This window comes from Phocoena phocoena, chromosome 1 (genome assembly GCF_963924675.1).
Source record: "Phocoena phocoena chromosome 1, mPhoPho1.1, whole genome shotgun sequence".
Classification (NCBI taxonomy): Eukaryota; Metazoa; Chordata; class Mammalia; order Artiodactyla; family Phocoenidae; genus Phocoena; species Phocoena phocoena.
The window spans coordinates 32,167,706-32,192,822 of NC_089219.1; the positions used below are offsets into that span (position 1 = coordinate 32,167,706).

The window sequence follows — 25,117 nt, forward strand, 5'->3', positions numbered from 1 at the left end:
TTTTTTGTTTTTTCTGAACTTTTCTCCAAAACTGCATTACTTTTGTAATAAATGAAAAGCACATTTTTTTAAAAAGTGGGTCAAATGCTCACAAAAGGCCTCCTCATAAGGAATAACACTTGGGATGGACAACCCCTGTTTAAACTGCCAAAAGGGCACCTGGTGGTGCTGAGTGCCCTCAGCAGGCCACTGGGATCCCCTTGTCTCTGGGAACACAGAGCACAGTGTCACAGCCCTGGCCTGCATAACTGGGCACTTGTCCCAGGCCTTTAAAGCAGGTGAGAACACAAGTCCTGCCCTCAAAGGATTGCGGTGGGAAAAGCACAGCTCTGAAATAAAACACCACAGGATACATCCTGGGAGGAGGAGAGGTTTAGTGGACAAGCACAGAAGGTGCTCAAAACTAGCAAATTCATTTGTAATAATACCAACAGGTACCAGTTGTTAAGCATTTACATGCCAGATGTTGTCCTAAATGTTTGTGTCCATATATGATCTTTTTAAATAACTTGGAAGGAAAGCCAGTATCCTGCTCTACAGAGGAAGAAGAACCAGGATTCAAATCCATTTGGCTCCAAAAATCTGTGTTCTTGCTGTGCTGCCTCTTTTCCTATTTCTTAGGGATTTTTCCAGAACATGTTACTACCTTAGTTTGAAGACAGTGAACCTCACATTATGATGACTTGGTCTTGAGGCCGGGATTGCATTGCAAACACCAAAACTGTTGTGCATTTCACCTTAGCCTTTTTCCCTACGTGTCCTCCCTGCCTATCAACTGTCACTGATTTCTTACTGATGTCAGTGAGTCTGAATTGACCACCCTTATTTATTCTAGTTGGCCAGGTAAACAAGCCAGGCCCTGAGCAAGGGTACTGCAGCTGCAATGCTTGGCTAAGCAAACAGATAACTCTCGGGATAACATACATGGGCTTCATGTCCACTCACAACTGTTCCACTCCTCGGGGCTTTTCCTATTTGATTTCATTTGGTAACTGGATGGCAAAAGTTGCTGGAAGTCTGACGGCCAGGTACATAAGCAATAACTTACTGTTTTTCAGTTGTTCTGCTTGAAAAAGGGTTGTAACCCCACTCCTGCTGTGCACAGCTTGATTGGTAGATGAGGTGTACTCCACATCTACCAACCTTTGGATAATATGACAGACATTCTTGGTGTACCCGACCAAGCTAATCACTGGCTGGGCCTAAAAATACCAAATTAAAAAATTGTCGGGGCTTCCCTGGTGGCGCAGTGGTTGAGAGTCCGCCTGCCAATGCAGGGGACGCGGGTTCGTGCCCCGGTCCGGGAAGATCCCACATGCCGCGGAGCGGCTGAGCCCGTGAGACATGGCCGCTGAGCCTGCGCATCCGGAGCCTGTGCTCCGCAACGGGAGAGGCCACAACAGTGAGAGGTCCACGTACGGCCAAAAAAAAAAAAAAAAAAAGTTGTCAAAAATAAAAAATTAGTTGTCAATTCCATTTTAATGGTAGTCATTGATGAAACTACCATTAAGACTACCATTTTTTTCAGTAATTTGTAGCTGGTGAGCTAACATGTTTTGATTTTTCCACTTCCGCAATAAAAAACAATTTGAAATTCAGAAAATTACAAGTAAAAATTTTCAAGTGAAAAAAGTTAGTTCTCAAAATAATCTGCTATTTTAAGATTTATATTTACCTAAGAGACAATCCTCCATGTTGGGAAGAGAGAACTGTTAGGTAAGTACTAGAATAACAAACAGGTTCCATGTTACGTGCCAGCTCTGATTCGTGATGGCCACCTGAGCTCCGTGTTCAGGGTTACCAGGCTGCCTCTGGGCTCAGTGTGAGACAGGGTTGGCAGACAGATTCCCTGGCTGAAGGCCCTTTTCAGATCAAAAAGTCCATGCTTCATGTTACAGATGGGAAATAGGTCCAGAGGAGGAAGCCACCAAGTCATGTTCCCTAACATGTAGGCCAGAGCTTAGATCCCTACACTGATGGGGAGCTCACCATTTTCCAGTCTCCTGTGTCCATGGGGAGGGTCTCTTCCTGTGCACTGGCTCCCAGAGGCCCTCCCAGGTCCAGGCGGAGGGGCTGCTGTCCTGCAGCAAGGCCCCAGCCTCCACCCCTCCTGCCAGACCTGCGCTCCCGGAGCCCCTCCTTGGGGCACAGAGTGAATTCCAGGGCTGCACGTCCTGGGCTGTGCCTGTGGGTTGGGGCGGGCCCAGGCTGTGCTTTTAATGACACAGTATTTCAGGGTTCGGGCAGCTGGACGCAGTCTGCTCCACCAGGTAAATTACAGGCTTACCAAGTCAGAAATCAAACACTCCAACTGCCGGCAGCCGCTCCAAGGAGAGCAGAGGTTTCCGGGAACCTCCCCACCCAGCTCAGCTTAATTGCTGCCTGTCACTCCCGTGGGATCGGGGCCTTTTCTCTGGCTCACAGGACCCCAGAGACAGGACAGGGCTCCTGGGCACACAGGGTGACGCAGACTTGGCTGAACAGTCTGTTTCTGACAGCTTCTGGACACGGGCAGGTGCTAACAAGCCTTGCCCTCGCCCCACGCCTGGCCCCAGGCTGCCCCGTGTGCCAGAGCACTGGAGGCAGGAGATGGCAGAGAGTTTTCACTCCACATGCCAACTCTAACCTGTTGGTGGTGGCCACCTGGAGTTCTGTGCTGGTCATTTTGAAATTCTATCCAGATTTGAAAGAAAAAATATCAAGGTTGATTATTGATGACTGCCGTGCAGAAGGTTAAGGGAAACTATGTCACCCGTGCTGGGCATTGTCACCCTGGGCCACCCGATGTAGCCACCATACTTGGCTCAGCAAAAAGATAACTTTTCCACAGACCTGAACTCCTGATGGTTCAACATGGTGACAGACAGACGGGGTCAATAAAGCCCCCAGGATTTTTTGTTTCCCTAAAGTGTCCGTGCCCTGCACGTCTTCCCCAGACAGCAGAGGCAGGTCAAGGGAGGAAGACAGGGAAGATGAATGCCATCGGCCTTGGCCCTAAATCATGCTGTTCATTTAGCTCTTTCTGGAGGCGACCCACATGCCTCCTTGTGGCCAGCGGTTTGGTAATTCAGATCCACAAATATAGCCCACCAAGGGCAACTCCACACTCTAACAGAAGTGACCAGAAATGCCCAGTTTTGCACCTGGGAAGGGCAGGCATCTGGAGATGGACCAGGACCTGTCTACACATCCCCAGACCCTGTCGTGGACGGTGAAGGGCCTGAGGTGGCCATCCTGGGCTGCAGGTGCCTCTGAGTTCGTCCCACATCCTCCCACAGCTGGGCCAGCAGTGGACAAGGGCAGGTCCTCAGACAGGACTCTCTGCCAGCCCCAAAGAACGGTCAGCCCGTGCCTCTGGGGAGGGGCTGGGGTAGGACCCTGCTGCGGACGCAGACCATCAGGCCGCAGTTCCACCACCGCCTCAGGCGCCGGGCGGGGGCGGGGCAGAGGGGTCTGGGGAGGACCAGCCCCTGGCAGGATGTGGGCAGCGGAGGGGCGCCCTCGCTGCCGCCCTGCCTGAGCTGTGAGGGCGCTGGGGGGTGCCCCCTGCGGAGGGCTGACCTGACCCGGTAAGGGCGGCGCAGCAGGCGGGGCGGGGCCTCAGTGGCAGCCGCAGGCGCGGACCACCATGTTGCGGTGCTTGCGCAGGATGACGTTGTTGCTGCTGTCGTAGTAGAGCACGGAGGTAGCGCTCAGCTTGGTGGGCGCGCAGCACGCCTTGGGCACCGCGTCAGGCTTCATCAGGTGCACCTGGCGGGGAAGGGGCGGCAGGCAGAGGCGTGAGAATCGCGGGGACCTCGTCCCAGCCCCCAGCTCCTGCCGCCCGGGCTCCTGCCGCTCGCCCCTCCCCGGCGCCATCTCGCCCCGCAGCCCGGCAGGTGCTGGCGCGAACTCTGCCCCGGCCCCGCCCCCTTGGCCACCCCAACCCCTCCCCCAGCCCCGCCGCTGCCCTCAGACCCGGCCAGGGCACCTGTGGCTTCTGTCACAGCCCCTCCCGTCAGACAGGACGACCCTGACCCTGCTGGCCCCCGGCACGTGTCCCAGGTCCTGCCTGCGCCCCTGCAGCGCCGCCCCCGGGGTCCCCTCTGCTCCTCTTTTGTCCCTGCGCTTCTGCAACGTCCCTGATCGTGTCTTGTCCGCATGAGCTGTTTCTGGTCCGTCTCCCCCTCCAGACTGGGAGCCGGTGAAGGTCCGTGTTACACCTGCTAGCGGCCAGACTTCTAGGCTCACCCTTGGGGTGTCCGACACTGTTGTTCCTCAAAGCACCTCCACCCTTCCTAACAATTTCTAGGCAGGGATTTTTCTGGGCAGATGACCACTGAGGGCACAGGGACCGAGTCACCTGCCCAGTTCCATGGCTGAGGCCGAGGCCGCGGCACGACTGGGACCTGGCACGGGGATCTCGCTACCCTCCTCCAAACAGCTCTACCCCTAAAGACAGTCCGACTGAGTGAGCTCTTGCAGCCTCTACAAAAATATTTATCTGGAGACTCGGCAGGATGAGCTGCCGTTCACCCTGGACTCTTCATCGGGGCCCCACATGGAAGGGCCCGGAAGGCAGCCCCCCAGCCTGTCAGGGGCTGGAGAGAAAAGGGAACCTGCTTCCATCCACCGGGACCTCCCAGTCCTCACGGAGGCCGCTGAGCAGGACCTGGGCGAAGCCGTCTCATGGGGGGCCCTGTCCGGCAGCCTGGCCGCCGGTCCCCAGAGCCCAGCCTTACCCCAGAAGCCCCAGCTCTGAGCAGCCTGCTGCCAGGACAGGCTCCATCACCCCTGACCTTCTTCAAGGAAGGCAGCTCCCCAGGGGTCCAGCAAATCCCATGTGACCATTGGGAAAGGAGGCATTATCCTGGGGTCCATGCTGCCTTAACTCATTTGCTCTAGGGCATCACCTTGAACAACCTGTAACTACAGTGTCCAGGTCAATGTTCTAGAAAGAAGCCTCAGCACTAAAAACATTTCAAACACTTAGCGGTAAGCAGCAGCAACAGTGTTCCTGTCAGAAACGTTTTCAGCGTTTAAAGTTTCCCCAGACACCGGGGCATCAAAAGCCTGAAGAGGCACAAAGAGCCCGGAGGGACCCAGAAAAAAGAGCCACGGGAAAGGAACAGGAGGGGAAACCAGAAGGGCACAGGGTACCTGGGGACTCGTGCACAGGAAGAGGGGGCAGAACCCACATGTGTGTCACCCACCCCGACCCTGAGGGCGTGTGTGACACACAGGAGGCCGAAAGTGCCAGTGAACATGGTGCACGTGTGTGTTCCGAGGGCACAAGTAGCCGTGTGGGATGCCCGCCTATCATGCACGGGCTGTGCCTCTGACCACCAGCAGGCGGGCCTTTGTAAGTCTGGTACCCACCGCATGGACGTGCAAGTCCCCCACGTGCACGTCTGTTTAGGTGCACGGGTTGGGGGTGGCCCACACGGGGACCAGTTTCTGCAGGGCTGTGGGATTTCACTGCACGTGCACGCAGAAAGGTTTTTGTAAGGCCAACTGGCCCGAGGCAGCGGAACGCAATCAGACTCACAGGTTGCAGCCGACCGAAACTTTCCGGACCACCCAGTTCCAGGAACTGACCTGGGGACTTTCCACCTGGCCCAGCCTTCCCGCCTTTCGAGGGGCGGGACTAACGGTCCCTCACGATACCGAAAAGACCACCAAATAAGGAATACCCTGCGCACTCCCGGATTCACCACACCCCTTTCCCTTCTTCCCCTATAAATTCTGCCCAAACCCTCGCCCGGGGCGCGACTTCTCTGGCCCCTTTCTCTCGGACCAGTGAACCTCGCCCGGGAGTGTACCCCGGGAGGAGAGCGTCTCCTCCGTTTTTGGTGCCGTTCCTTACAGTTTCCATGTAGAGAAAGCTCCCTGACACAGTAGTGCTGCCATCACCTGCTGGCTGCACGCGCCCCTCTCCTCCGCAAACCCCTCCCCTGGGCGTCCAGGCAGAGGGACGCGGTACTGACCAGGGACTGCAGGATGGCGTGGTTGGTGGCGTTCATGCAGGAGTCCAGTGGGAAGGAGCACTCCCCTTCACAGTAATAGGCTGAGTAGCCTTGGGGGGCGATGACCCAGTCCTGGGGGCAGGTAATGGGAGAAGGTGAGTCCCATCCATGTGCCCCTCCCGAGCCCCCCAGTCCAACACCTGTCACAGCACAACTCAGGGCTGCCCCTTACCCTCCCTCAGCCTCAGGGCCCACCAGCCCACCCTCGGGCCCCTCCCAGGGCAGTTTCCCCCAGAGGTCTGACAGCCACCGGAAGACCCTCAGCAGACAGGGCTGGGCACGATCTCCGTCCCCCTCATGCGCCATCAGCGCTCAGCTTCATCCTCCCCAGCTCACCCCCAGTCACAGCAAAGGCCAGAGGCACTGCCCACCCTGGCCTCAGTTTTCCTGCTGCAGCTCTGACATTTTATGGCTAAGGATTCAGACAGTCTCCATTTTCATGGTTTTCACAAAAAAGCACTTTTCACTACAGAAGCAACACATTCTCCCTTTAGAGAACTTGGGAAAACACAGAGGAAAGTAAAACAAGAAAATGCAAATCCCCCATGTTTCTACCTCCTCTTGAACATACACTTGCCATCATCAAGGTGGGGACTGTCATTTAGGAAAGAAGGAGAGTCAGGAATTACCAGCCAGCCAAGGTCCTGGAAGCTGACATAGAGCTCATGCCGACGGCACACCTGTCGGCCGTGGGAGCCGTGGACGTCGTCTGCGGGGGACAGAAGGGGCAAGGTCTTTGCTGGGGTTCCTGCTTTGTGCACCTACCACGGGGAGCTCCTGGGGCGGGGGACGCCCTGATGGGCTCATTTGTTGAGTAAATGAACGATGGGAAACTAACCCATTGGGTCTCATAAAGCCCATCTCTGCAGCTCTGCTGGCACCGTGACCCTGGTCAAGAACCTTCGATGGCTCCAGATGATCCCCCGTGGTTACAGTCACCCCACGCTCAGCCCAGCCTCCCCTGACTTTCAGCCTGTGACTCCCCATGGTCCACTCAGCAGCCCGGGGACCCTCTGCTGCCCAGCAGCCCCTCCTCCTTTCCTCTGGAGACACCCCCGACCTCATCCGCCTCTCCATGCACGCCCATTCCACAGGACAAGTGGCTCCCACTGAGGCCAAGCAAAGCCTGGCTCCCCGTGAAGGAAAGGAGGGCACCAGGGGGCTCTGATCCCCAGGGGCTTGGCCTGGTAGGGACACCTTCACACAAACGCTTGGATCCTGCAGGGAGCCCGGGGCAGCACCGAGGGCCACCAGGGGCACCTGATTTTGACGGGGGGGTGGGGCGGGGGCCTGGTGAGCCAGGGAGGACAGGAAGGGACTTCAGGGTGGCGAGGGCAGATGCTCAGAGCCCTGGAGACCGTGCCGTGGCTGGTCCCCAGGGTCAGGGGCAAAGTGGTGTCAGGAAAGGTGGCTGGGTGACGGACAATCAGCCTGACCCCACTGAAGCCAGGAGGGTTCTGTCCCCACCACCTGGTCCCAACCTCACCGAAGATCCCCGGCAGTTTGTTTGGGGGCGGCAGCTCGTTGGTTCTTTTCGGCAGCCTCCTCTTCAGGGGCCTCACCGCCCGAGGGGCTCGGACGGGGCTGGGGCTCGCCCTGAAAAAGGTGACCACGAAAGGCTGTTTGGAGCGCGGTGCCTGTTGCCCCAGCAGACCGGCCAGGCCAGGATCCACGCTGTGCCCTGAGACGGAGAGAGCAGAGAGGGCGGTCACTCGAGGGTGGGGCCCTGCATGGGGACACAGCAGGAACCTCTCTGGGGGCGGGCCAGGAGCACGGAGCCTGAGGCTGCAGGGGACCCACTGGGCCTCGGTTTCCTCCTCTGAAGACCCGAGTCCCAAGTCCAGCCCCAGCCCCCAGCGGGCAGGTCTGCAGGAGCGGGGGAGGGTCCTCGGGAGCACAGGCTCGGGATTAGTGATGGTCCAGGGCACCGCCTGTTGGGACAGCGCTTTACAGCTTTCAGTCAGTTCACGTGATGATCTCAACCAGTCTTCATGGTGACGCCAGACCCATCACTTCACTGAGAAGCATCAGAGCCCCTCGGTGACGGCTCAGAGCACCACTACCGGGGACTCTCAGAACCAGGGTTCCCATCCATCTCGGGGCCCCGAGGCCCGAGTTCTACCTTCCACCCCATCCTTTCTGGGGATCAGTGTAGGATTTACAACACCCGGCTGGCAGGAGCGGCTGCCAGGACTCAGTGCTTGCTCTCCTGAGTACCACCCAAGAGTAGGCCACTCACCGATGCCCCCAAATGAGACCCTAGGCTCCGCGGGCAGAGACATTTACCCCAAGTCCACGTTCAGACACGTGCATCTAATTCCAGAGCCCTTCTTATCCATTTAAGTTCTCAACCAGCGGGTTTGTGGTTTGAAAAGGAAGGAAGAGAGAAAAGGCTGTGGGCAGAGACATGACTGGGGCCTCAGCCTAGGAGTAGTGATGCTGGTAAAGCTGGGATTTTACCCGCAGCTGCTGAAGCCTGAGGAGGCCGGAAAAACACGCTGCTTCTCCCCGGAAAAGTCACCTCCACCAGTAAAACCATGTTCCTGTACCTCTTTGCAGTTCCAATGCCCTCTTGTGTTTTAATTGTCAAAGCGATATATAACAACTGTAAAGAACCTTAGAAAAAATATCACCCATAAAACCCCTCCCCCGCTACAACGCATCATTTTCATTTTTCTGGGCTATTTTCATGTTAATTTAAATTGTGAGCGTAAGAAAGAAGTCTATATTTTCCCCAATTTTTCTACATAAACTTTTTCTCGGTTGTTAAGTCTCAACTATGAACATTTCAAATGTATAAAATTCCCTTGAGTAGATACATCTGAATATTTAGATATTAGTTCATCTTTAGACATTTATTTCCTGGCTTTCATCATAAAGATGAGAATGTGATAGAACCTCTTCCTTTCCTTTCCCTGTGGAATTTTCTCACACTAAACAGCAGGGCATGACTACAAGCTCACTGTTAATGTTTCTTAAAACCCAGGGCCGAACATCCCACTTCCAGCTACATTTCACCCCCGTGTTGCAGCAGTGATGCACAGGCATAGACACACATGCACATGTATGTATGTGTACACACACGTGTGCATTTATACAGCTAGTGTACACGTGCACATACATAAACATGTGTGTTCTATTCGTGGGTCTCATGAGCCTCCACTGCACGTTACAGGTCAGGGACATCACCGGCCCTTACACAGCTGTGCTTTAGCCCTGAGTCCATGGGCCAGGGTTGACTAAACAACCTTTGACCTATGACATCACCTGCCACAAACACGCACTGGGCCCATCAGAGGTGCCACTCAGGGATGACCCTGCTGAGACAGGAGCTGACACTGGAAGGGGCCCAGGGAGAAGCCGTTCGGGGAGTTTGGGTCATGGCAGGTTAGGGTCACGAGGAAGAACAGCAGGCCCGTGAGGAGGCAGAGCCACAAGACACACAGCAGCCCTTCCACAGAGGGAAAGGCTCGTGAGGGCACCAGGAGGAGGCCGTGGAGCGATGGGGGCAGGCGGGCGGCTGTCCACGCGGCACTGGAGCAGAGCTCCACACCTGGTGGACGCATGGGGTGGCCTTGGCCCGGCAGCCCTCCAGGCTTGCGTGTGCAGCAGCCCTGTCCTGTGAGTCCCTGGAGAGCCCTGTCCACTGAGAGGGCAGGGAGACCTTCGGTGCTCCCGAGGCTGTGCTCACTGTCGACTTTTCTTGTGCAACTGTCTGGTCAAGGATCGTATTGGGGTCTCCTGGGCGCAGAGAGATTGGGTCACAGGGCAGGCCCCGGCTGTCCAGGAGGTGGCCCCCAGGCTGCCTGGCTCTGGCGGGACCCTTTCCAGAAAGCAGAGGCAGGAACTTCAGGAACCTCTGAGGCCCAGGGTCCCTGCCTCTAGACCTGAACTGTGAGGGTGCTGGCAGGCATGCTGTCCCCTTTGTGAGAGAGGTGGGGTGTGTGGCCACACCTCGAGATGGGGGCCACACTGTGGCCTCCCCCGGCACGCAGACCCAGATGAAGATGCTGCTCCCCTGGGCCAGGAAGGCCCCTGACACCTCCAGCCTCCCCCCATTTCTGAGTCTACCCCATCAGGGCCCGGATGTCTTGGCAGCTGCCCTGCCCTATCCCAGCCCTGGGGATTCACGCCCCCTCCCCTGGGCCAGGCCAAGATTGCTCCCATCTCTCCCCAAGGCCTCTTTCTGCTCTGGGTGCTACCTGCCCCTTCCCTGCAGCCCCTGCCCCACCTCAGCCTGCGGTCATGGATGTGACCCTAGTGCCACGTTGAAGGACAATCAGGACGCCTGGCTGAAACCCTTGGAGGGGAGCCAGCTGTGACCAGGTGTGCTTTTGTCCCACAGGGTATTTATTTCCTCACCGCATGAGAACTAGGAACTCAATGCTTTTCCTTCTTGCTACTGTTGAACAGACCTGTAACTCGTCTGCCTCTGGAAACCTCTGCCTGTCCCAGGCTGATGCTGGAGGACGTCTCCCACCAGGCAGGGCAGATCAGTCCTCCCCAGAAGCCCCAGAAGGTGTTGCACAGTCCACTCGATGGCGTCCATCCACTGCCCGCCTGGTCACGGTCCCCTGACACTCTGCGGCTGTCCCCTCAGGTGCACTGTCTCTCCACTCCAGGATCCGGGCCTCCCGTCAGCGTGAGGCCGCAGGGAGCCTCTCTGAAAGGCCTTCCTTGACCAGCTGGAGCTTCCTGTTCTTACCCACGGGCTCCCATCCATTTTGTGCAGCCCTAGAGCCGCACTGAGAAAGCGCAGCCTCCATGGCAGGCCTGGGTTTGAACCCCACACACGCATGCACGCACGCACACACGCACGCAAACGGAAACTCATTTTTTTCTGTTTAGTTTGTGAGACTGTGGATTCAGGATGAAGTACGTCACCGCCCCTCATGGGTTTCAAGGGAGTATGAACAAGAGGCTGGTTTAGGCTCCGTAACAGAGAAGACGGGAATAACTGTCTGATCTGGATGACACAGGAACGCTATGATTTAAGAGAAAACCCATCTAAGTCCACCGACCGGGTTTCTAGAACTCCTCCCATCCTAAGCCGCAGCCTTTGGCCACACACAGGCGGCCGTTTATTCACAGAGGAGACTTCTCGGAGAAATGTCTGCACCAACGGTCTCTCCCCCTTCAGTTGCCCCTATTACCAGTTTACTGGCCGCCTAGACGGTCTTGCTTCCCTTCTAGAGACATCTATTTAGCTACAAGGAGGAGAAATGTGAGAGGCAGAGGAGGTGAGGCTACAAGGAAACAAAACTTAGCGACAAAATGAAAGTCCCCAGAAGGAAAGTCAATAGAGCCAAAGGAAAAAACCTTTCATTTAGACAGCATTTCTCCTGGTGACAAATTCACATTTATGTGTGTATGTTTTCATAGTTCCAGTACACTAAAATGGTGCCTTCCGCAGACTCCGGGTGGAGTTGTTCCTCCCCCATCACTTTTCCCTACATTTCATGATTCATTCACAAGAGCAGGAACTTCAGTGAAACCTTTCCCATGGGATCATCTCAAGCTGCATAGAATTTAATGTAAATACCACAGACAGGGAGGAGGGTGATTGGAGCAGAGCTTTCTCAGAACTCACAGGACATATAAGGTCAGTGCCTCTGTTTTCCTTTTGTTTTTAATTAAAAGCATGTCCCTCTTGAGAGAACAAAGCCTATCCAGTGGCAGCCAGTCTGGGATGGCAGGAGAAAGCCGGCCAGATGCTGGTGAAATGCAGAAATGTGATTGCGGCTTTCTCAGGATGCAATCCAGGAGGTTAAAGGGAGAAGCACACGCTCTGGGACCAAGGTTCATTTTCCGGCTAGGTTTAGACGTGCTGCATGGGGCTGAGATTCGGGGAGATGGCAAAGGTGCTCCCCGTGCTCTTTTTGATGTCCTCCACCATCAGGCCGTCCCAGAGCTCGATCAGGGTCAGTCCTCTCACGTCAAACACAGCCTTCTCGGTGATGATTTCACCTTCTCTGTCAAAGCGGTCCACGCACCAATTCCCAGTCAACAGTCTGGTGCATTTCTCTAAGATTTTGGGTTCACTGGCCTTGGTGGAGTGCTCCATGGTGACCATCACTCTGGTCTTGGTACCGGACACCAGATCCATCGCACCCCCCATTCCTTTCACCTTCTTGCAGGGTATCATCCAGTTAGCCAGGTCACCATATTTGGAAACCTGCATGGCTCCCAGCAAGGTTAGGTCGATGTGTCCCCCCTTGAATCATGGCAAATGATTCATCGCTGGAGAAAAAACAGCCCCCAGGAAGAAGGGTGACTGTTTGCTTGCCCGCATTGTTGAGACCTGCGTCCACCTCCTCTTTCAGTGGAAACGGACACAAGCCCAAGATTCCATTTTCACTGTGAAGATGAACGGTTATACTGGGGCTGATGTAGCTGGTGGCCAGAAGAGGGATTCCTATGCCCAAACTGGCATACAGGCCGTCCTCAAAGTCAAGAGCTGCCTGCTTGAGGATCTGTGTCCTTATACTATCTGCAGACTTGCATATTTCATCATCCTCTTTCCGGATCATTAAATGCTCGTTTCTTTTCTCATATTTTCCCCCCTGTATTCCTCGATCTAAGTAAATGTTAGGAACATGGATGTCCTCTAAGTAAATGTTAGGAACATGGATGTCCTCTGGGGCAAACGACACCAGGTCCACAATTTCTTCAATCCCCACCACTGAGGTTCTCGCAGCTTTGCACATGGGCACGTTGAAGTTCCTGGCACTGGCCCTGAAGATGACGTTTCCTGCCCAGTCGGCCTTCCACCCTTTCACCAAAGCAAAATCGGCCGTGACGTCGTGCTCCAGAAAGTACTGCTGTCCGTGGAACTCCCTCACCTCCCTGGGCTGACTCAGGATGGAGATGTGGCCGTCCTCTAAGTACTTGCTGGGTGCGCCTCCCTCCTGGGCCAGGGTCCCGTAGGCCGTGGGGGTGTGGAAGGCGGGCACGCCGGTGCCCCCCCGCGCGGATGCGCTCGGCCAGGGTGCCCTGGGGCGTGATCTCCAGCTCCAGCTCGCTCACCAGGTACGGGTGCTCGCAGAGCGAGTTCTCCCCCAAGTACGAGCAGACGATGCGGGTGATCTGCTTGGTCCCCAGGAAAAGGCCGAGCCCGAAGTTCTCCTCCCCCACATTGCTGCTGACCACTGTCAAGTCCTTCACGCGGGTCTTGAGCAGCGCCCCTATCAGGTTCTCCGGGATCGCGCAGAGGCCGAAGACCCGAACCATGATCCTCGCGCCGTCCGGGATGTCTCTCACGGCCTCCACGTAGGACTAGGCACGCGCGCGGGCGCTGCTGGTGAAGCCGCACACACCGCCCGTCGCCAGCGCGGGCACCTAGCGGCCATCGTCCGCTCCGCTCCGGCTGGGGCTCCGGCCCCGGGCCCAGCGGGGACAGGCGGCGGCCGTGCGCGCCCCGCCCGCGAGTCACAGCGCAGGGGGCCCCCGGCTGGCTCCCCGCCGCCCCGCTCTGTCTCCGCGCTCCGAGGGCCCGAGGCGCCGGGCTTCCCGGGCCGCGAAGGCAGGAGGCGGGACCGGGCCGGGAAGGCGGGAGGCGGGACCGGTCCGGACCGTCAGGCGGGACTGGAGGGATCCGGGGACTGGCGCACGGAAGCCCTGAGTCGACGTCCCTCTGGGGAAGCCTGGGCGCTGTCTCCTTCCTCTCCATCGTCACCCTTCCTCCCCGGCGCGTTACTCCCGTCCCCCTGCCCCCAGATCCACCTGCACGTCAGTGGTTCCCACACCTGTGTTCCCAGCACGTACTGTCCTGGAACCACATTTGTCACAACTAATCAACCAATACTGGTATCTTATTATTTACTAAACATCACGATCTACTCAGATTTCATTAGTTTTCTCCAGCGTCCTTTTTCCAGGATCCCACCCAGGGTCCCACATTGGCATATAGTCATCACAACTCCTTAGGCACCTCTGGGCTGTTACAATTTCTCAGACCTCCCGTGTTTTTTTATGACGTTGACAGTTTTGAGAAGTACCGGTCAGGCAGGTGTCCTGTAGAATGCCCTTCAGTTTCAGGTCGTCTGATGTTTTTCTCATGGTGAGACTGGGGTTCTGGGTTTTGGGGACGAAGACCATGGAGGTGAAGTGCTGTTCCCACTCCGTCAGATCAAGGGTGTCTGGGAGCTACATGACGTGTTCATGGGAGCCTGAGCACCCAGCTGAGGGGTGCCGCTCAGGTTGCCCCTGCAAAGGTACTGCCCCAGCCCACGGCATACTTTGGGAAGCAAGTCTATAAGCGCAGCCCACACTGAAGGAGGGGGAGAGATGCTACACCCCCTTGAGGGGGAGTGTCTCAGAGGTTTGTTTTATAGAACGCTGAATCAGATCCTGTCCCCCTCCACTGCTATTAAATAAGATGACATTTATTTCAGAGTTACTGTTTTGCCCACTTCTCTCAGCCTCCTCACAGCCGTTGCCTAGCCCTCTGTGTTCCAGCCGTGGTGGCCCCCGCTGTACTGCAGACACACCAACCCTGGGCCCACCAGGAGGCTCTGCCCCAAACACCTGCTAAATGAATGAAGGTGTGAATCCTCATTCTACAGATGAGGAAACCGAGGCTTAGGAAGGTAAGTAACCTGCCAAGGTCACCGAGTTAGAAGGCTGCAGAGCTGAGATTCACACCCAGGCCTCTGCCTCAGAGCCTGAGGGTGTGAGCGCTTCCCCTCGCCCAGCCCAGGACGGAAACTCCTGGTGCAGAAGGCAGCTCCGTAGAGTAGAAAGAATCTCCCATTTCTTGGGGAGGGAAAACATGGACTCACTCTGAGCAACACAGCTGTTGGTCCTGCAGAAGGAGAGGAGGGACTCTCGGCTGGTAGGGGGTCTCCTGCTGTCCTGCACTGCGGAAACCTCACTCTCTACCCACTGAGCCCTCGCATAGGGGTGGAGGTATCCCCCAGCAGCACAGGTGGAAAAGGCCAGGCCTCCAGGGCCCCGTGAGGGCCTCGAGCTGTGCCTGCTGCCAGCAGCTTCCTCGGAGGAGCCCCCAGGGGAAGGTTCGCTGCTGACCCGAGTCTTACCATCATCTGTTTCCACATAGAGGCGGAGTCCCAGGTCCTTGTTACGGTTCAAGAGCCAGCGGTCACTGGCTGCTGTCACGTCCAACACCAGCCAGCCCTCGTCCCCAGATCGGAGCGTCTGAAGATCCAAAAAGAACAAGTCAGACTCCCTGTGGACACGAAAGAACAATTAACCGAGGGCCGGCACAGCTGCCTATGTGTTTCCAGTGCCCTCCTGGGGGACCATTAGTGGGGCATCTACCCCGCCTGGCTCTGACCTGGGTGCCTTACATGCCTTTTCTCACTGCGGCTACCGTACAAAGGTGTTACTGTGCCCGTGTACAGATGCGGAAACTGAGGCTCAGGAGCTCAGTGACCTGCCCATGTCCCACAGCTAGGACAGTAGGGTGGGGACTTGAATCCAGGACTGATGCTGGGCCTCTCCCCACGGTGACACGAGGCCTCGGGCCAACCATCTTTGTACTTTGAGGGTGGGCTGCCCAGGAAGCTCCCCTTCTGTCCTCTGGGAAATGTACCCCCTGGCACCCAGGGCTGGGCCGGACCCTCCGACAGAGGCTTGAGTGGGCCCGTGGGGCTCAGGGCAGGCACCTGTTGGACTTCTCCAGGACCACCTCGAACATGCTGACGTGGAGGGTCCAGTTGAGCAGGTGGGTACTGGGCAGCTTGTAAATCCGGAGCTCCGCGGCCGTGACGGCCTCCCCCGCCGGGATCTGGGTCAGGTCAAAGCGGAACTCCTTCCACTGGGGCTCCTGGTGGCCCAGGGTGCGGTCCCGCTCCACTGCAAGACAAAGTGGGACTGGCCGTCACTTGTGGTTCCAGCTCGGGCTCCGGGGTGGGCAGGGCCGGGTGGTACCTGGGGGCCCGGGCAGTCTGGGTGGGACCGCTCCCTGCTCGAGAACAGGCTTGTCCCAGCTCTGCCTCCTGGGTGCCGAGAGGGCTCGGGGAGCTGTGTCATGAGGCGCCCGGCACGGCACCTGGCACACGGCGGTGCCACAAGGGCAGTGTCCATGTCTGGTCCGCAAGCCCCAAACCCAGCTTGCCCCGCTCAGCACCCCGCTGGCTCTGGGACCCACAGATGGGGCACAGGACAGGTCCCTCCTCTGGGGAGATGGACATCAGACCCAAGGCAGGAAAGGGCCACGGTGGCAGCAGGGACATAGCTGAGTGCACTTGGGCAGGACGGGGCTCCCGGAGTCAGCCGGTATGTGGATGGGAGTTGAGGGGAGAGAGGGCTTTGGAGCTGGGCCTTGAGGGGTGAGAGTGAATTTGCCACGATGTCAAGGGAGAAGGATGCTGCAGAGGCAGGGTCCAGCCTGAGCAAAGGCCTAGAGCCGAGGAACGACAGCACCGGCAGGGAAAACAGCAGCCATAAAGCCCAGCAAAGGGTGGAAGGACGGCAGGACCCTCTTTGGAACAAGGGGAAGGAGGAAGCGGGGCTGGAGGGAGACACGGAAAGAACCAGGAAGAGGTGAGGTAGGATGACAGCTCCTGGAGATGCTGGGTCAAGTGCTGGGGAAGCTGGAGGGTCCCACGGCATGATCTGAGCAGGCTTCCCAGAGGAGGTGACACCTGAACTGGCCTTGAAGGATGGGACTGACTCTTGGTAGGTGGATAAGGTGGGGGAGAAGACATTCTAGGCAGAGGTCCTGCACAGGTGTGAGGTGCTGGGGCCGCCCACCACCCTGCAATGTGCGGCTCAGGGCATAAGTCTGGCTGTGGCCTGACTGCGGAGAGCTGGAAATTCTGGCCTCGGAGCGTGGGCTGTGCTCTGGCCAGTTGGGGGGTCAGGGCTCTGGGCAGGAAGGGAGTGTGGTTTAAGGGTAGAGTGGAAGCTATGTGTGGAGGCGAGGGTAAAGCCCAGGCTGGAGGGGACCCGAGGCAGGCCAGTGGCAGGGCTGCTCTAACAGTCTGGGCAAGAGACCACAGGAGCAGAATAAACCCCATATTTCCCCAGCTGCCCGGAAATGCCCAGGACGGTATATTTAGAGCGTCTCACTTTAGCCTCCTGTCACTTTCAAACACTAAAAATCTGTGTTTCCGCAAAGCAGGGGCGGGAGCCTCCCAGAGCCTTCCCCCAAAACCAACACTGAGATTTTAATTACATGTCTGTGAGTCTTTTTAAAAATTCTCTCTCTGGCTACTGGACTCAGAGACCACAAGTCACCAGGCTGGTGGCAGAGGCGGATGTGGGAGCACTTCCTGTCCTTGCGGTGGAGACCTGGTCCGGTGATGAATGGGCAAACAGCTGTGCTGGGCGGGGCCAGTGGACACATGTTTGGGCAGGAGATGGGTGTTTCATCCCCTGACCAGGGAGGAGGGAAAATAGAACCTCCATTGTCTGACAGGGTGCTGGACCCGCAGTAAATGCCCAGCCACGAGCCAGGCTGTTCCAGGGGCAGCGTGTCATAGGAGGATCCGGGTCCTCCCACAGAGGCAGGATGTGGAGGGCAGGGTTCTGGACGTTTGCCGAGTGATGCTCGCCATGAATATCACCACACGAGTCCCCTCCTCCCTACACACTCAGACACAGAGCTTTGGGGACAATTTCCATGGATTCGGTAACTGCAGAGACCACCTCGGTTACGTGACTGTGTAAGCATCCCTGATCTGCAGGATGAAATAGGTCCAGGCTGTTGGCTGTCACAGGGTGTGGCCCTGAGAATACGGAGGGGTCACTCAGCCATGCCCTGAACCTGACCCCTCTCAAAGCATTCTTATATATCTGCCCCCAAGGCACAGTGGGTGACCCTTGGTGGGTCACTGGGAGCCTCTGTCTGCAGGCCTGACACTGACTCATGTTGGATCCAGGACTGAGGGAACAACCACAAACCTGCCAGCTCCTGCGGGCACCAGACTCTGTAGCCTCCCTCGCTTGCTGAGCTGGAGGCCCGCGTGTGCTGGGTCAAGAGAGCCCTGTTCACCTGGGGTGACCCCAGTTCCAAACTTCCATCCGGTGGGTTTGTGAAATCAATGCCCACCACCCCCTCACCCCCACAATAGTTCCAGCACAGGGAACCGCCCACCCCAGCAGTTCCAGGCAAGCACTAGAGGCGGGACATTTTTAGGAGAATGATTTTCATCAGAAATTGGTGAAATATCCTGAGTGTGGAACTGGGTAAAGAGAGTGACTCCTTTATCTGACAGTCAGTGGGGAGGGGAGGGCGAGGCCACCTGTGGAGTTGCAGGTTTTTCAGTGCCTGTGGCTTTGAGTTAGGAGAGAGAGTTCCCAAAAGCTGGGAAAGCATTTTCTGGCACCTCTATTTCCCCCTTGTTAACTGTGCAGACCGAGCCTGTTTTAGCCAGAGAGGCAGCTTAGGGCATCCTGGAGGGTTCTGGCCAGTGGTCAGGGCCTCACTGCAGGCCTGTCCCTGCACTAACCAGGTATGGAAATACCCTCTGGGCCTGGTCTTCTCCTGTGTGAACTGGGAAGGAGGAGACACCCAGCTTTCCTCACAAGTCCATGAAAGGACTTTGTAAACAGTCAGGCAATGGACTGGGAGGGACGGCTGTTCAACAGGAGTTTGGGATGAGCCTGACTTGCAACCTCCCAACTTTGAGCCAAGATGAGATACCCTCGAAGGCCACGTCAGCAACTGCAAGGCCATGGGGTGGAGGGGAAGGGGAGATTCTGAGTGATTGTTTTCTAAATGAGTGTACTCATCATTCATTTATTTATTCATTAATTTATCAAGTTCAATTTATAAACAAATTTATCAGGTTCTTACGGTATGTAAGAGTCTGTTCTGACTGGGAGCACGGCAGTGAACAGACAGAACAAGACAGTGCATTCCCAGTGTTTACAGTCTAACAGGGGAGACAGAATAGAAACAAACAAGACAAATAAAATAGGGGATGCCATTTCTATTGTAAGTAAAATACAGAGCATTATGGTTTCAAGAGGATTGGAAGGGGTCGGGGGGCTTGTCCTTGGATGCACAGTATGGCCTGTGAGAAGGAAATAGGTAAGTGCAGATGTGCGTATTCTCACATGGTGCTGGTAGGGATACCGTGGAAAGGAATTTGGCAACATCCTTTTGCAATACCCTGGCAAAATTACCTATGAATTTATCCTTTGACCCAAGATTCCCAAAGACACACTGGCAAAGATATGAAAAGACAGGCACAATGCACTTCATTGGGCACAGGGAGCAGACAAAGGTATGTCTGGCTCCATAGGCACCTTGACACGTTTATTTTCCACAAAATTATAAAAAGCTGCCCAAAATGTTCAATCACTGAACCAGCTTTTCTGTCTGGAGAAGCAGCAGCAAATTAATTTACTTTCCAGATCGCCTTAATGCAGCCCCCAGAACAATAAACAGTCACGATTCACCAGTGGGTGCTAACTGGACCCTCGGCCTTCGCCTCCAGCCCCTGATAAACCAGCTCCAGACCCCGCGGTTGAGGGAAGGGCCCACAGGAGGAGGCGGCCTCCACCACCATGTCTATGGCCCTCATTCTGCCTTTCCATGTCTGAGGCCCTGCACCCACAGCTCAGACTCCAGATGCCACCCACCCAACACCTTCATCGGCTTTGGCTATTTTTGTGCCCTCAACAAAATGTAGAGTCACCCGGACAACCTAAATCTGTCTTGTTCCTGACCAAAAAGTAAGACTTCAAAAGACACCCCCTTCCTCCAGTCCAGTGTGGCTATTAAGAGAATGGCATCTTCTGACCTGACAGTCCTTCCTGCCCTCAAACCCTTCCCCAGCCCCTCAAGGCCCATGGGAGGGTCTTACGCTTGGCTCTCCTGTCCAGCCACCGCCCCTCACCCACACAGGCTGGCCCTGCCCATCCTCACGGCCTCCTGGGCCTTCTGGTGCAAACACCCTCCCCCTGGAGTCCCTCCTCGAAGCCGCTCTCTCCGGAGTTGCCCCATCCCGCCAAGTATAAAGGCTACTTTCTTCTCGGTCCAGCTGTGAAAGCCCCCTTGCCCGCCTCTGAGCCCACACACATCAGCCTGCCGGTCTCTCCCTGTCCCTGTCCCGGGGGTCCCCGTCCCTGGCTCTTCTGCCCTCTGGACGGTGACCACTTTGAGGACAGAGACTGAACAATGTGGGGTGGAAACGGGAGGCCTCAGCAGTCTGCTCATCCCGGGGGCCCAGAGAGGGGAGGCCCGGCCCCTCATCCCAAGGGCTCCTGGTCCCCAGGACAGCGGCTCAGCATACAGCAGCGCAGCCCCTGGGCTGGGGCGTCCTGCTGGTCTGGGAGTGGCTTCCACGTCACTGAGGGTTTCCAACCCAAGCCACCCATGTTCTCACTTTACTGTGGGACTCGCCTCCGTTCACGGCCCGTCCCCCGAGGTGGAGGACAGGCTCCCTTGGGGCCCCGGAGGCGGATGGGCTGGGCCCGTCTGGCTGGTTCTGCTGGTAACAAGGCCGAGGGGCCCCTCAGACCTAAGGAAACACCCGGGTCTTTGCGGCCCGTGCGGGTGTCGAGTGAGCTGTAGAATCCATCACCCCCCCGGTTCTGCCCCTTCAGGGCTTCCTCCCGCCCAGGAATCTCAGCGCTGCCCAGAGCAGGCCCCCTGCTTCACTCCTGGGGGTATTTTTAGTCAGTTCTCATTACTGACTTTTTCAAGAGCTCTTTCCATAAATGGCTCTGTGCTTATAATTACTGGTCCAGGCCTCGGCCGGCTTCAGAGCCCAAATTAAAAGGGAACAACCTGCCCACTGCACCACATCAAGCCCGCCAAGGCCAAAAATAGATCCAAGGAGATGTGAGCAAGAAGGATGCGGTTCCTCCAGTTCAAACCCAGGAAAGGCCTGAACTGTGGGGCTTTCCAGAAGGACGTGGTCACGGTGACACATCCCCTCTCTCCCGTGGGGAATGGGTGCCCGTGAGGAGTGGCGGGTGTCCTCCCGCCCTGTGCCTCAGCCCTGGAGGAGCCCCATCAGTGGGCAGGGAGGGTGGGGGACACATTCTTTTGTGGGAGCTGGAAAGGGCTTCGTGGCAACCCTGCGTAGATGGGAAACTGAGGCCCAGAGCGGCAGAGACTTGCTGGGGGTCACGTGTCAGGTTAGGGGCCCTTCACGTGGACTTGCAGACTTGGAGCCCATATAAAATGAGTGGCCCTGGACTTTCTGGGTGGCGATACTGGTATGCGGGAATCACCTCTCCACAAGATTCTTCCATCAACAGGTACCTGAGAGGTGGCCTGCTGAGGCCACTGTTCTCCAGGCAGGGCCCTGCGGGTACTTGGGTCCCAGGGGAGGGACAGGGTGATCTGCAAAGATGGGGAGGCTGGAGGGACCTCCCTGGCGGCCCAGTGGTTAAGATTCTGTGCTTCCAATACAGAGGGCGCTGGTTCCATCCCTGGTCAGGGAACTAAGATCCCACATGCTGTGTGGCGTGGCCAAATTATAAAAAAAAAAGCAACAACAAAAAAAAGACGGGAGGCTGGCCCTGCTTATGTGCCATCCGTCCAGGCCCAGAGTCAGATTTGGTCCCTGTTCTGAGGTTGTTCATAGTTTCTTAGTAGGGCCAAGGGGTGGGTAAGAGAAAAAGGGACTAGATGTGCCCCTGAATCAGACAGGCAGAAAGCAACTCCATTCCTAAGAGAAATACAGATGATCAAGGTGGAGGGCGCTCGTGGAGGTGCCTTGGGGAGAAGTGGTCAGAGAACACTTTTCTAGGAAACATAGTTGAGAGTGGTGGAAGAATTCTGACAAGCAGAAATGGAGTAAAGTATCTGAGGCAAAGCACGGAGGTGGGAAATAATGTGTCAGCTCCCATTTTTTGAGCACTGAACTGTATGTCAGGCACCATCCTGGGCACGTTACACAGGCCATTTTTGTTAATGTTTACCTAACTGTGTTAGTTATCTATTGCTGTGTAACAAATTACCCCAAATATAGCAGCTGAAAACAACCAACACTTATTATTTCACATGGTTTCTGAGGGTCAGGAATCCAGGTGCTTAGCTGGGTGGCTCTGTCTCAGGGTCTCTCATGAGGTGACAGTCAAGCTGTCAGGTGGGGCTGTGGTCTCTGGAGACTTGACTGGGATGAACAGATCCACTTCTAAGCTCACACTTGTGGCTGAGGGTAGAGGCTCCTCATGTGGACCTCTCACGACATGACCTTTCCTCAGAATGAGTCATCTTGGGGGGTGGCAGGTAGAGCCCAAGACGGAAGCTGCAGTGTTTTCATAACCTAATCTTGGAAGTGACACAGCATCCCTATTGTCACATCCTATTGATCACAGACCAGCGCTGGCCCAGTGTGGGAGGACATAAGGGTGTGAAAACCAGGAGGCAGGGATCATTGAGAACTATACTGGAGGCTGGCAACCACAGCAACCCTGTGAAAGAGGCATTCTTCACCCCATTTTATAGCTGAGAACACCGAAGATCAGGGAAGTTAACTGATTTGCACAAGACCACACCCAGAAGCCCCCAAGGTGGGATGAGAGTCTAGGTGTATCTGTCTCCAAAGTCTACATTCTTTCTCCCCATCCACAGCCTCATCAGGTTGGGGACATGTCAAGGGAACACCGCAGGGTTCTTGCAGGACTAGAATGTCAAATGCCGAGTGCCAGGCTGGTAAGAAGGAACACGCAGAAGGTCCCAAGCAGGAGAAGCCACGAGTGGATTTTCACTTGAGTAACTGCGGTTCCAAGAACAGGCTGAGAGCTTTTTCACCTCCATGTCTCCCCTTTGCCTGGACACCTTCTCCCTTCACCCGCTTCTGACTAAGTTCTACCCTTCTTTCAAGGTCCAGCACAATGCCACCTCCTTCAAAGCCTTCTCTGTCCCCCAGCCAGGAGGCCATTCATTCCTCCCCCTCTTCTGGCCTTGTCCATCCCCCACAAATGAGAGCGGGACCTGGTCTGTCTTCTGCAGCACTGAACCTTCATGCTCGTATCTGAGTGGGGGAATGGCCATTTCTCCCACTTTGCAATCATTTACATTGAGTTGTCTGTGGGCCTATCTTTCCCACAGTAATGAGCGGATCTTGGGCTGGGGCTTGTGCTTTGGAGTGGGCACCAAGATAACCAGGGAGGGCAACAGCACACAGTAGGTTCCCAGGAGTGTTTGTGAAGCAATGACCTCAGACTGAAGGATCCAACTTTCTCCATACCTGGGTCTTGCAGCCTTTGGCTTCCCCAGAACCCTTCCTGTATTCAGAGCCCTAGACTGTTCTGAAGGAATGGCTGCGGCTCAGGGGGCAGAGCCAGCAGTTAAAGGAAATAACTGGGTTTTACTTCTGGTCTTGTCACTGACCAGCTGGACTTGGGCTAAAAACAAACAAACAATCAAACCAGGCTAACATTTACTGAGCATTTACCAGGCACTGTTTCAGCCCTTTACATAGAGTAAGTCATTTAATGCTCATAGCCATCCTAGGAGGCAGGAACTATTATCGCTCCCATTTTACAGATGAGGAACCTGAGGCACACAGCAGTAAATAACTTACACAAAAGTCATATAAATATATCTTAGGTCAGACTTCCTGGGCAACAGGCTGAGTGGGTAGGTTTAGTGCAGAGTGTTCTTGCAGGGAACAAGCAGGAGTGGGCACAGTCGAACAGTTGACGCAATCACAAAAGGGCCAGCCCATCCCATCTGCACGGGGAGCTCTGGGCTAATGGCCCTTCACAGTTGTCCCTCCTTGAGGCAAGGGGCCTGGGCATTTATACCCCAGTAAGCCAGGATGTGGGGTGCCCTCAAGGAGGGTGCCCAACCTTGAGCAAGAAGCTTGTGGATTGATGTTGAGAGAAGGACCCAGCCGTCAGCAGCCCACCCTCCAAGCAGCTGGTGCAACAAGTGATGCAGTCCCAAAGAGAATATCTGGGGAGCACCGCAGCATCCACTAAAAACAAGTGGTAGAATGGGGATCTGATTCTGGAACCGTGCTCTTACCACTCGGCTCCAGGTCCCCAAGTAAATGATGGGGGCGGGAGGGTAGACAAACACAGCAGGCTCTTCCGCGTAATTCTGGCTACGGTTTACTGAGCGGTGCCAGGCACTTGCTAAGTTTTTCAATGCCTTAACCTGTATAACCATTGCACTATGGTATAGGTATTATTATCCTGATTTTAAAGATGAGGAAACTGAGATGCTGAGACTTCAAGTAACCTGTTCAAAATCTCACAGATCTCAAGTAGCAGACCCTGAATTAAAACCTGGTCTTCCCCACTGTGCTCTCCCACCTCCAAGGCCAACCCTCCTCACTGCTATGACCCAGTTTTCATATCTGCTCCTTTGGATCGATCTGGGCACCCAGGACCTTGGGCCAGTCACTTATACTCTTTGAGACTAGACTTCTCCCCTGTCACCTAGGGGCAATAGTAGTCATTTACCTCAGAAGGGTGAGAAAAGACTGAGAAGATGGGGGCGGGGAGGAGTAGCCAGTCGTCAGGGATTCATAGGGCACACCATTCTGATGGCCAAGCAGGGTTTTGGAGAAAAGAGACCCACCTTCAACTCTTGGAAAGAGAAATACCCTTGGAAACCATCAACAAAATGAAAAGGCAACCTACTGAATGGGAGAAAATATTTGCAAACCATATTTCTGATAAGGGGTTAATATCCAAAATATATAAAGAACACATACAACTCAATAGCAAAAAAACAAACAATACAAATTTTAAAATGAGCAGAGGAACTGAATAGACATTTTTCCGAAGAAGACATACAAATGTCCAACAGGTACATGAAAAGGTGCTCAACATCACTAATCATCAGGGAAATGCAAACCAAAACCACAATGAGCTATCACCTCACACTTGTTAGAATGGCTATTATCAAAAAGACAAGCAGAAAAAAAAAAAAAAAAAAAAAAAGACAAGCGGGGCTTCCCTGGTGGCACAGTGGTTGAGAGTCCACCTGCCGATGCGGGGGACGAGGGTTCGTGCCCCGGTCCTGGAGGATCCCACATGCCGTGGAGCGGCTGGGCCCGTGAGCCATGGCCGCTGAGCCTGTGCTCCGCAGCGGGAGGGGCCACAGCAGTGAGAGGCCCGCGTACCGCAAAAAAAAAAAAAAAAAAAAAGACAAGCGATAACAAGTATTTGTGAGAATGTGGGAAAACGGGAACTCTTGTGCACTGTTAGTGGAAATGTAACTTGGTGCA

At 55.5% G+C, this 25,117-nt stretch overlaps 3 protein-coding genes across 4 annotated transcripts in view; 1 reads left to right on the forward strand and 2 right to left on the reverse strand.

Moving 5' to 3' along the window:
- Positions 1–6,665, forward strand: part of PPIE (peptidylprolyl isomerase E) — a 24,865-nt gene extending 18,200 nt beyond the window's left edge. For both annotated transcript variants that reach the window (XM_065874022.1, XM_065874031.1), the window contains exons 10-11: positions 5,004–5,007; positions 6,616–6,665. In XM_065874022.1, coding sequence (XP_065730094.1) covers positions 5,004–5,007; positions 6,616–6,665 — 54 coding nt within the window. The remainder of the gene's footprint in view (positions 1–5,003; positions 5,008–6,615) is intronic.
- LOC136120542 (bone morphogenetic protein 8B) overlaps positions 3,601–25,117 on the reverse strand; it is a 27,539-nt gene continuing 6,022 nt past the window's right edge. The window contains exons 2-7 of the mRNA XM_065873990.1: positions 15,632–15,821; positions 15,044–15,192; positions 7,492–7,686; positions 6,635–6,714; positions 5,967–6,077; positions 3,601–3,750 (exon numbers count right to left, since the gene is read on the reverse strand). Coding sequence (XP_065730062.1) covers positions 3,601–3,750; positions 5,967–6,077; positions 6,635–6,714; positions 7,492–7,686; positions 15,044–15,192; positions 15,632–15,821 — 875 coding nt within the window. The remainder of the gene's footprint in view (positions 3,751–5,966; positions 6,078–6,634; positions 6,715–7,491; positions 7,687–15,043; positions 15,193–15,631; positions 15,822–25,117) is intronic.
- LOC136130268 (succinyl-CoA:3-ketoacid coenzyme A transferase 2, mitochondrial-like) lies at positions 11,824–13,674 on the reverse strand. The gene is given in 4 exon segments (XM_065886523.1): positions 11,824–12,222; positions 12,224–12,970; positions 12,972–13,280; positions 13,438–13,674. Coding segments are annotated over 4 exon segments (1,692 nt in total).